The 12,175-nt window shown below is 44.8% G+C and overlaps 1 protein-coding gene and 1 long non-coding RNA gene across 2 annotated transcripts in view; one reads left to right on the top strand and one right to left on the bottom strand.

Moving 5' to 3' along the window:
* Positions 1 to 672: 672 nt before the first annotated feature.
* Positions 673 to 10,222, bottom strand: LOC121482081. The gene is made up of 3 exons (XR_005985513.1): positions 10,082 to 10,222; positions 8,098 to 8,285; positions 673 to 723 (listed from the first exon to the last, which is right to left on the bottom strand). It is a non-coding gene; the product is annotated as an uncharacterized LOC121482081 (long non-coding RNA).
* A 239-nt stretch (positions 10,223 to 10,461) lies between these two features.
* Positions 10,462 to 12,175, top strand: part of SLC35F5 (solute carrier family 35 member F5) — a 36,454-nt gene continuing 34,740 nt past the window's right edge. Inside the window, exons 1-3 of the mRNA XM_041739808.1 lie at positions 10,462 to 10,765; positions 11,445 to 11,535; positions 11,887 to 12,028. Coding sequence (XP_041595742.1) covers positions 10,726 to 10,765; positions 11,445 to 11,535; positions 11,887 to 12,028 — 273 coding nt within the window. The 5' untranslated portion in view covers positions 10,462 to 10,725. The remainder of the gene's footprint in view (positions 10,766 to 11,444; positions 11,536 to 11,886; positions 12,029 to 12,175) is intronic.

Below are 12,175 nucleotides of genomic sequence, written 5' to 3' on the forward strand. Positions count from 1 at the left end.
TAATGTGGATCACCCAGTTACCTCATCTCCCCACCCGCCTCCCCTCCAGCAACCCTCAGTTTGTTTCCTAAGATTAAGAGTCTCTGGGGATCCCTGGGTGGCTCAGCGGTTTAGCGCCTCCCTTTGGCCCAGGGCGCAATCCAGGAGTCCCGGGATCGAGTCCCACATCGGGCTCCTGGCATGGAGCCTGCTTCTCCCTCCTCCTGTGTCTCTGCCTCTCTCTCTCCCCCCCCCCCCCCCCCCCCCCCTCTACAACAAATAAATAAATAAATCTTAAAAAAAAAAAGAGTCTCTTATGGGTTGTCTCCCTCTCTGATTTTCATCTTTATTTTTTCCTCTCTTCCCCAAGGACCTGTTTGTTTCTTAAACTCCACATATAAGTGAGATCATATGGTAATTGTATTTCCCTGATTGACTCATTTTGCTTAGCATAATACCCTCTAGTTCCATCCATGTAGTTGCAAATGGCAAGATTTCATTTTTTGATGGCCAAGTAGTATTCCATTCTGTATATATAGCACATCTTCTTTATCCATTCATCTGCTGATGCACATCTGGGCTCCCAAAGACCCCACCAAAAAGGAGAATTATAGGCCGATGTCCCTGATGAACATGGATGCCAAAATTCTCACCAAGATACTGGCCAATAGGATCCAACAGTACATTTAAAGGATTATTCACCACGACCAAGTGGGATTTATTCAGTAGGCTGTAGTTCAACATCTGCAAATCAATGTGATACATCATATTAATAAAATAAAAGACAATACCATATGATCCTCTCAATTGATACAGAAAAGGTGTTTGACAAAAAAAACCAGCATCTTTTCTTGATTAAAACTCTTCACAAGATAGGGATAGAGGGAACATATCTCAATATCATAAAAGCCATCTATGAAAAGCCCACAGTGAGTATCATTTTCAATGGGGAAAAACTGAGACCTTTTCCCCTACGTAGAGGAACACAACAGGGATGTCCACTCTCACCACTGTCATTCAATATAGTACTAGAAGTCCTAGCCTCAGCAATAAGACAATAAAAAATAAAAGGCATCAAAATCAGCAAAGAAGGAGTCAAACTCTCACTTTTTCTATATGACATGATACTTTACATGGAAAACCCAAAAGATTCCACCAAAAACATTGTTAGATCTCATATAGGAATTTAGCAACATGGGAGGATATAAAATCAATGCACAGCAATCAGTTGCATTTCTATACACTAACAATGAGATAGAAGAAACAGATTAAGGAATTGATCCCATTTACAATTGTACCAAAAACCAAGATAACTGGGAATAAGCCTAATCAAAGAGGCAAAGGATCTGTACTCTGAAAATTATATACCATATGACAGAAATTGAGTAAGACATAAAGAAATGGAAAAACATCTCATGCTCATAGATGGAAGGAACAAATATTGTTAAAACGTCTATGCTACCCACAGCAATCTACATATTCAATGCAAATCCCTATTCAAATACCATCAACTTTTTTTTCATACAGGCGAAACAAATAATCCTAAAATTTGTATGGAATCAGAAAAGGTCCTGTCCTGAATTGCCAGAGGAATGTTGAAAAAGAAAAACAAAGCTGGTGGCATCACAATTCCATACTTCAAGCTATATTACAAAGCTGTAATCATGAAGACAGCATGATAGTGGCACAAAAACACATAGATCAGTGGAAGAGATGAAAGAGCCCAGAAATGGACCCTCAACTTTATGGTCAACTAATCTTCGACAAAGCAAGAAAGAATAGCCAATGGAAAAAAGACAGTCTCTTCAACAAATGATGTTGGGAAAACTGGATAGCCACAAGCAGAATGGAACTGGACCATTGTCTTATGCCATCCATACACAAAGATAAATTCAAAATGGATGAAAGATCTAAATGTAGTACAGGAATCCATCAAAATCCCAGAGAGGAACACAGGCACTGATCTCTGTGACCTCAGCTGTGGCAACTTCTTCCTAGACATGTCTCCAAAGGCAAGGAAAACAAAGGCAAAAATTAACTATTGGAACTTAATCAAGTTAAAAAGGTTTTGCACAGCAAAGGAAACGGTCAAAAAAACCAAGACAACCAACAGAATGGGAGGCTATGCAAATGCCTTATCAGATAAAGAGCTAGTATTCAAAATCTATAAAGAACCTGTCAAATTCAACACCCAAAGAACAAATAATCCAGTCAAGAAATGGGCAGAAGACATGAAAAGACATTTCCCCAAAGAAGACATACAAGTGGCCAACAGACACATGAAAAAATGCTCAACATCACTTGGCATCAGGGAAATACAAATCAAAACCAGAATGAGATACCTCCTCACGGGGGTCAGAATGGCTAAAATGATCACATCAGGAAACAACACATGTTGGTTAGGATACGGAGAAAAGGGAATCGTCTTATACTGTTGGTGGGAATGCAAGCTGGTGTAGCCACTCTGGAAAACAGTAAGGAGGTTCCTCAAAAAGTTGAAAATAGAGCTACCCAATGACCCAGCAATTATACTACGGGATATTTACCCCCAAAAATAGAAATGTAGTGATCCAAAGGGGCACCTATACCCCAACATTCATGGCAGCAATGTCCACAGTAGCCAAACTATGGAAAGAGTCCAGATGTCCATTGACAGATGAACAGATAATGAAGGTGTGGTCTATCTATCTATCTATCTATCTATCCAATGAAATGCCTCTTAGACTTGAGCTAGAACTCCTGGTACATAGAGATAAAAAGATTCACAGTTAAACCTTCAAAAATGGATACACAATTGTCTGAGATAACTTAATTATAGCAAATACATGGGGCTATTTATTCAGATATGTTTATTGATTGTGGCGGTTTTAAAATATGTTCACAAATTTGACACTTCCCTCTATAAAAGGTGGAGCCTAATTCCCACACCCCTTATTCTCTCCATCTCCCCTACCCCTCTGGTATATGAGCTTCTAATGAGTAGAATATGGTAAAAGTGATGGTGTAGCTTCCAAGGCTAGGTCAGTCATAGAAGACATTGTGGTTTCTTCCTTGCTCTCCCTCCTACTGCTTGCTCTGGGGGAAGCCAGCAAGCCACATGTCAGGAAGACACATAAGTAGACTGTGGAGAGGCTCACCAAGGGAGAAACTAAGGCCTCCCGCCCTCTACTGTGTGTTAGATACCTTAGAAACAGAGACCCCAGCCCCATTCCAGCCTTCAGAAGTGGCAACCCAGCCACCATCCTCTGGATTGCAACCTCATGAAGAAACCTTGAGCCAGAACCACTGAGCTAAGCCACTCCCAAATTCCTTACCACAGAAACTGTAAAATAGTAATTTTAAAGCTGTTAAGTTTTCATTTGTTATGCAACAATGTATAATTAGTATGTTTATTGAATGAGCTGGACTTTGCTGGATGCAAACAAAAAATAACATTATTCTTTCTTGCTTTTTCCCTGTAGAAACTTGCTTTCTCTCTTTGTTCTTTGCTGCCCAGGATGAAATAATAGGCATATTGCTTAGCTTTTCTGGACACTTATAGATATTAAAAAGTCCTTTTTTGTCTAATAATCATATAATTTAAGCTAATATTCAATTTAAGTTTCATCCCTCTGCCAACTCAAAGATATGTTTCAGGCCTGCAAGCCTGTGGCTGGGAGGGAAGTGTGGTTGATTTATTTCCCATCTTGTTCTACTTCCTCTCCCCTCCTCCCTAGGCTGGCCTTAGGATGCCACTGCAGGTAGGCAGTGGGGTAGAGGAAGGAAGCCAGGTAAGGAGAAGGACTTACTTGACTGGTTTGGCTCTAATATGACATTGTGATTTCTGGGAATGCTACAGCAGTATGCTAGAGTTTGCCTATACCAGCTTGCAAGAACTAATTGTTCAATGATCAGGAATAGGCCTGATGATGGCTAGGTTCCTAAACCTAGCCATCATCAAAAATGAAGTTATATATAAACCTACAATTAAGTAAATGTTTTAAAATAAAAGATAATACTCACTACCTCCTAATTATTTAACTACATTTTACTATAATCTATGTTCTTGTCTTGAGTTTACTTAGGTCCCTCACATCTGCATGGTAGAAGCACTTTATCTATCTATCTATCTATCTATCTATCTATCAATCAATCATCTATCTATTTATTTACAGGATTTTATTTATTTATTCAGGAGAGACACAGAGAAAGGCAGAGACACAGGCAGAGGGAGAAGCAAACTCCATGCATGAAGCCCGATGTGGGACTCGATCCCGGGACCCCAGGATCACGCCCTGGGCCGAAGGCAGGTGCTAAACTGCTGAGCCACCCAGGCATCCCTAGGAGTACTTTATAATGGTGTTCTACTGTGCGTCTTTTTCTGATGCCATGTAGATGCCATGTGCGTAGCCTGAAATTGCCTGTGGTGGGAGACTGGAGTCATGAAATCATACTATGGAAGTCAGAAATGCTACAAATTTGGGCCTTTTTCTTGAAGATCTAGTTGTTAAACCCTTACCAGAACATCATTGTTATGGTATATTCTAAATGCACATCTTTATTCTCACAGTATGTCTCTGGTAATAAATGTGTTTCCTGCAGTTACCTTGGCATGGTCCTGTCTCATCCACTTTACCACTTAAAATTTTCCCCTGAGGAGTTCTCTGTTAGAGATACCTCATCCCTCTAAGCAGCCCTAGTAGATAGAGTCATCCTTAAAAATCCCAGTTTGGTCCTTCCTAGGAGTTCCTTTCTGGCCTGAGAGAAACTCCCCTTCTTTTGCTCCACCTCAAAATACAGGCTGTTCCCATGAGAATTCCCTTTCTTTTATCTTGCAGTCAGAGCAGCAAGCCTTCTGAAGGCTCCAGCTGCCTCCTGTCATTCTGACTTGGGCACCAGGCCTTGTGCCCCTTAACCTTGAGAGAACATGTGCCAGGACCTTTGAGTGCTCCCTTTAAATGCCTGCCATTCTTCCCTCCCTTGGTTGGCTTGAAGAAGAGAGGACCATACCTCTCAATTCCTGGGATGCTGATGCGGCTATTCAGAACACATGATGACTCTCTTCAAGCAATTATTTTCCCATCTTTTGAATCCTTTCATGGATTCTGAGTCTATATACAGCTTGGCTATGAGTGGTGTGCCGATGATAAGATTGGAGCAGGTCACCCTCTTTATCAGTTCCCCATAGACTGAGACTCCACCTTAAAACATAACTGTCTTTTGCTAACTATTCTTTATTCTGTGTTTTGGGGCCTCTGCTCAAAGCAGGAGAAAACAAGAATACTCACATCTGTTTCACATGTCTTACCCTCAGTCTGTTTTTACTTTCAAATCTTCTCAGTTGGGAGTTAAGGCAACCCAGGCTGTACATGGACCACATGGGCTGAGGAAGGGTTCCAGGGACTATGAGGCTCAGGCTGGGTTGCTTACTTAGTGTCTAGCAGTAGATGGGAGCTCAGGTGTTGATACAAATGATAAAAGAGGAAAGAGCCAAGGCCATCCTGGAGGAGTGGTATCAGATATCAGACAGGAACAGAGCACAAGCCAAAGATGGGAGAAAAGAGAGCAAGTTAGAAGCTGAGAAGGTCAAGATTATATGGGGAGGTGGGTATGGATCCAGGGTCTGGTCAGCTGGTAGAAGGCACAGGGTGAGCATGGACAATGCCATTTTAAGTTCCTCAGGATTGGTTAGATGGCCTTTAGTTTCTTGTCTAGTACCTTGCCAATTATGCTGGGAAGATATGAAAGGAAGTAGTATTCAAGTACTTTTCATTTCTTTTTGTTTGTTTGTTTTTTGTAAAACCCTTTTCAAAATGAACATCAGTTTGGTGGCCAGCACAGTACAGAGAGCTAATGGGATAATAGAGAAGTACATTTAGATTCAGTATCTTCCAGCCTAGGAAATACTTGCCTTAATTACATAATCAGTTTTGCCTATAACATGAATTCCTTAAAGGCAGGCTCCTTGTCTTATGCTGTGTCTCCAGAGTACCACCAACACTGATAAATGTCTAATGGACAGTAATTTTTGATTTACTAGAAGTGTTTCTCTCTTATTTGAAATTCTTAGGTTCCACTATATACACAATAAAAGTCCAATTTCTCTGGCCTAGTTTCCAGAGCATGCTGCAACCCCAGAACTCACCTGATCTGTTTCATTTCCCATTGCTTCTAAACATACATGCTGTACCCTACGCAATCAGTTTTATAATGTGCCTCTGGAGACACTTTTTCCAGTTGTTCATGTAGGGGGCCAGACTATGCCATTCCAAAACATGCAACTTTGGCATTATTTTCAGGATTATTTTGAGCAAATGAGAATTAATAGATGCAGAAAGAAGCCTCCCAGAGGTTTCCTTTATCTAAACTCCGAAACTTATGAAAAATGAGGCCTACCAGAAATCCTCTTGCCCAAGGAAGTTTGGTGGCCATGAAGAATATCTTCAGATCAGTGCTAAGATGAACCTGCATGAACCTTCATTCCATTACTTTCCCTCCTATGTTTACCTTCCAATGATTTAGTGCTTTTGAAAGTTCAAAACGTTTTCTGTTGTTATTTCTCCACAAATTATTGTTGTTTTGTCAAGATGCTATATTAGTGGTGCACCTGGGTGGCTCAGTGGTCGAGTGTCTGCCTTTGGCTTGGGTCATTATCCCAGGGTCCTGGGCTCAAGGCCTACATTGGGATCCCCGCAGGGAGCCTACTTCTCTCTCTGCCTATGCCTCTGCCTTTCTCTCTCTCTCATGAATAAATAAATAAAATCTTTAAAAAAAAATAAAGACACTATATTAGCCCAAGTTCTAACGACCACTTTGAGTCACTCTTCATGGAGGTTTCTCCTGAAGTATGTGTGCTGTACCTGTTAACAAATGGTTTTTCTTTTGTCAGTGTTGGTTGTGTTCAATAAACGCTCATACCTGAGATATCTCAGAACCTCCCAAGTTTATGACTTTCCCTGTAGCACATGATTTACCTCATAAAATGCAGGAAGAGACACATTCGAAAGCAGTCTTTCATATACAATATTTTTTTTAATTGCAAACCTCAATCCATTAAACTATGTCTTGGAAGCAAACAAAATCAAATATTTATTGAGCTATGTGCCCAGCATTCTGATAGGTACTGCGGAGAATAGGATACTTAGACTTTTGTCAGAGACCGAAAATAAAAAAGGACAATGACCAGAGCCCATATAAAAATAGAACTCTGACCCGCAACCTCTGCAGTAGTCAGTCTAGAAAGGCAATCACAATCTCTGTGGCAACTGGCCCCAAAAGGCCAGGACTTGGTCACTCACTACCCGCTTCCTTAGTTGTTGGTCTTTCCAACCTAGGGTCACCTAGAGAGAGGCACTTACTCTTAAACAATCACATAGGATGTCTTGCTTCTGGTTAGTCTTCCTTGTGCCAATAATCTCTTAACAGGGTATACCCGAAGCCATTTACTACTGTAAAGCTTTACATTCCCTGCCTGCTTTTGGGTCTTGGCCCAATTCAAGTGATGGTGGCTGACTACTTGCTACAGCAAGCTCCGAATAAATAGCCTTTGCTTGTTCTCATTTAGGTATTCTTCATGTATTTCTATTCTTGGAATTTATAGGTGGTTTCAATTCTTAACTAGACACATGAAACATCCATGATATAATCATTTATAATTTTACTAGAGTTTGAAGTTGAATTGTGGTCTTTGAGGCTGGTGTACAGGAGAGTTAGCTAGTGACTGCTCTGTACACAGACAACTTTGCTTTCAAGCTCATATTGTGGCATATGTACTTTACAGGAGAAACTATATTCCTTGTATTTTGGGTGTGTTTTGAAGATGTCAGACTTAATACCAGATGAATCTTAAGGATCTACTACTGATAGATTGTGAGGAGTGATCAACTTTGAAGAGTGAAATGGAAATTGATAAAAATAAAAGATCAACCTTTTAAGCCTGTGACACTAGAATAAAGGTGGTATAGACAGTAATGCAGATTTGAGAAAGGAGTTAGGCATAAAGGTCAAGAGACAGCAGGAAGTTCAAGTTCATTCAACAAATATTGACTGCCAACTCTGCTAGGTATTATTTTAGTTGGCAAGGATATATTGGAGAATGATATTGAAAAAGAAACAAAAACCTTGCTTTGTGGAACTTACATTTGAAAATGCAGACAGCTGGTATTTAGTACAAGACCTTGACGTTACTGAGGACTTATCCTTGAGCAAGAAAGGCACTTGGGAATCCAAAGAAGGGAAGGCCTGAGATCAGGATGGTGTCACAGCACAGAAACCACACCAGAGTCTGTTGTCATACAGCAGTATAGTGAAATTTCCTTCAGTGGATACTGGAAATATATATATACATATATATATATATATATGTATATATATTTTTTTAAGATTTTATTTATCCAGGAGAGACCGAGAGAGAAACAGGCAGAGACACAGGCAGAGGGAGAAGCAGGCTCCCTGTGGGAGAGCCTGATATGGGACTCGATCCCAGGACCTCGGGATCATGATCTGAGCCCAAGACAGATGCTCAACACCTGAGCCACCCAGGTGCCCCTGGAGAAAATGTTAATGGAAGATTAACCTAGGTTGGAGATACTTGAAGACAGCTGGTCTAGAATTACCTTATTTTCATTACCACAAGAATATCACAGCATTTGTTCCTTAGCAGATGCTCTGGAAATAGGTGGTAATAATGGTAACTTGCATTTACCTGTATTTATAAAGTGCTATCATTTACATTATTTAATTAGGAAAAAGCAAACAGCATCCCTATATTTATAGATAGGAGAACTGAGGCAAAATTGAGAGTAAAATAATCCTTAAGATTACATAACAAGGGGATCCCTGGGTGGCTCAGCCAAGCGCCTGCCTTTGGCCCAGGGCGCCATCCTGGAGTTGGGGGGTCGAGTCCCCCCTCGGGCTCCCTGCATGGAGCCTGCTTCTCCCTCTGCCTGTGTCTCTGCCTCTCTCTCTCTATCATGAATAAATAAATCTTTAAAAAAAAATTACATAACAAATTGTGGTCAAATTAAGATTTAGAACATGGTTTTCCTGCTCTGAGGAGGTATTTATACTGCTGTTATTTTTTCAGTCTATGTATCATATTATGAGCTTGACATTCTAAACGACGTTAAAGAAAGAAAAGAATAAAAAAGGTGCTGGTAAAGGTATGCAACCAAATTTCCCCTAAGTAGTAATTTCAAGTATAATTTAGTTGAAACAAGTAGTTTCAAGTAGTAATTTCAAGGTTAAGATTTTTCTAATTCTGAATAAGTTTTCTGAATGATTCTCTAGAGGCACGATCATTTATTTATTAGAAACTGATTGGAGGGCAGCCCGGGTGGCTCAGCGGTTTAGCGCCGCCTTCAGCCCAGGGCCTGATCCTGGGATCCGAGATCGAGTCCCACGTCGGGCTCCCTGCGTGGAGCCTGCTTCTCCCTCTGCCTGCGTCTCTGTGTCTCCCATGAATAAATAAATTAAACCTTTTAAAAAGAAACTGATTGGATCAATACAGAATATGTCCATTGGTATTATTTCATTTAGTCATTTGAATATGTATTTAACTTTAGTGAAACATGATAGGATTTAAGAGAATTAAGAAACGCACTATATCGTCAGTATGAAAGTAAGAAAATTCAAATATTTTTTTGTGTGTGTGTCCCATCCGAAAATGTTAAAAACGCCCTGGTGGTGGGTAACTTCCGCTAAATTACAGAACCTTTTAGCCTTGTATTTGTCTTCTGAATACAAATTAGGACTTAGGCCAGGCTTTTTTTTTTTTTCTCATAGGATATTCAAAAGACAGTTAAAAGAAAAAAAAAATCTATACAGCTCACTCCATGTGTGGAGTTCTTACTATGTGCCATGAATTGATCTAAGCCCTTCACACCTGGGCCCTGATGTAACCCTGGCACGTGCAGGTGTGTACAGACGCCTGAGCGCGTGTGGACAGACAGACAGACAGGCAGGCCCAGGAGGCGGGAAAGCCGAGGGCCGCGGAGGTGAAGCTGCTTTCTCGCCCAGACACAGCGTCTAACTCCGGGGGCCGGAACCCAGGATGCATATGAGAGTCCAAGTTCCCCCCGAGCCACTTTGCTTTTCGGTGTCCTCCTCCTCGAGAAAAACTTACGGAGAGCTTCGCGGCCAACCTGTGCAGAATCGGAGCCGCCCGCTGGCTTCCGAGGGCGGGGCCGCGCGGCTCCCCGGCCCCCGCCCCCGCCCCCGTCCCGCGCGCAGCCCCAGCCACTCACTCGCGCTCCGCTCCTCTTCCACCGCGCCCCGGCGTGGCTCCTCGGGTCTCCGCTCCTCCCCGCGCCTCCGAGCTCCGCCCCCCGCCCCCCGCCCCCCGCCCCCCGCCCCCCGCGGCACACCGACCCGCGCCGCCGAGTCGCCCTGGAGACGCGCCCACGCGCGGCCCGCCGTCGCGCCGCCGTGACGTCACCCCGCGCCGCCGCCGTCGGGCCGGGGGGCCGGGGGCCGGGGGGCGGGGCCGCGGGGCGGGCGGGCGGGCTGGCCGGCGGGCTGGGGGCGGGGCCGGGGTCCAACTCCGGGCCTCCGCGGCCATCGCTGCCTGCGCGGCCCTTTCGCCTCGCCCGCTCCCCGCCCTGCCGGGCCGAGTGGGGCCGGGTGGCGTCCGAGCCGCGCCCCGAGGGACACCGAGGCTTCAGGGGCCGGGCCTCCGGCGCAGCGCCATGTCAGGTACCGCGACGGCTCAGTGAGGCCGAGGCCGCGGCCGTGGCGCTGGGCGGCGGCGGGGCCGGGCCGAGGCCGCTCATGGTGCCGCCACGACGCCATCGCGGGGCAGGAGGGCCAGGTAGGCGGGCGCGGGAGGGCCCCGGAGTCCCCCGGAGCCGCGGCCGGGGTCCCCGGGGCCGTGAGGGGCAGGCTGACGGGGGCGTGGGAGCCGCTCGGGCGCCGCCTGCGCGCCAACGGCCGCTCGGGCGGGGGAGACCCGGGGCGGCCTCCGAGCAGCTGTTGGCCCGCTCGCGGGAGGCGCCTCGGATCTGAGGGAGCCGGACGCGGTGACAGGCCGCGGGGGGGGGGGCGCCGGTGTCCCCCGTCGTGGGGCGGCCGCCAGCGCCCCGACACCAGGTGACCCGGCTCCCGCCCGAGGCATCGGCCCCGAGACACGCTAGCGGGGCGGCGCGCGTGCAGACGCCGCGGCTGAGGAGGGCTCCTGGGTCGGGAGAGGCCGGTAGGGCGCGGCGCTGGGGAGGCGCGGCGGAGCTCCAGGGTCGCCGTTCGTTGAAGATTTTTGTTGTGTTTTGCTGTGTTTTCGCACCATGAACTTTTCTGAGTATGACTTGAAATACGCGGTGAATAACGAGGCTGGAGAAGGAGGGTCAGTCCTGCGCAACCTCCTTTGGTATCTTTCTTTGATCCGTTCACTTTGAATTTCAAGAGTCTTTTTTTTTTTTTTTTTCAAAACGCGATGGACCTTATTTTGAGGGGTTTGATGTTTTTCATCAGCATCATTTCGTGGCTGTTCGTAGGTGCGCTGGGTTCTTCACGCCCTTTTGGACGGCGATCTGCCAAGGTTTCAGCCGCTGCCCTTGAAGATCTCAGAGAGGCCTTTAAAGTAAGGTAAGCGCCGCTTTTAATTTATTGTGTGGCTTTTCAAGCACAAACGTCGAATCTTTCTCGAAGAAATGTTGGGAAATATCAGAAAGGGAGACAGAACATGAAGACTCCTAACTCTGGGAAACGAACGAGGGGTGGTGGAAGGGTGGGGGGTGGGGGTGACTGGGTGACGGGCACTGAGGGGGGCACTTGACGGGATGAGCACTGGGTGTTATTCTGTATGTTGGCAAATTGAACACCAATAAAAAATAAATTTATTAAAAAAAACCCCAAATCTTTCTCGAGTAATTTTCTCGTTTTCTACGGTCATTTTTTCAAGAACCTTCTCTAATGTCTGTATTTTCTGAAAAACAGACTGCAAATGGTGTGTGTATTTATCATGAACCGGATGAACTCCCAGAGCAGTGGTTTCACTCAGCGCAGGCGGATGGCTCTTGGGATCGTCATTCTCCTACTTGTTGATGTGATATGGGTCGCATCCTCAGAACTTACTTCGGTAGGTAGTTCTTGTCGAGGAACGATGTTGCGTTATAGTGACTATAGTGACGGTGTTAATCTATGGCATCGCGCTAGTCATTTCTTTTGCAGTACTTTTAATGTTGAATTGTTTATATTTTCTTTGATGAGTGAATTCATGTCAATT

This window comes from Vulpes lagopus, chromosome 24 (assembly GCF_018345385.1).
Source record: "Vulpes lagopus strain Blue_001 chromosome 24, ASM1834538v1, whole genome shotgun sequence".
Taxonomy (NCBI): domain Eukaryota; kingdom Metazoa; phylum Chordata; class Mammalia; order Carnivora; family Canidae; genus Vulpes; species Vulpes lagopus.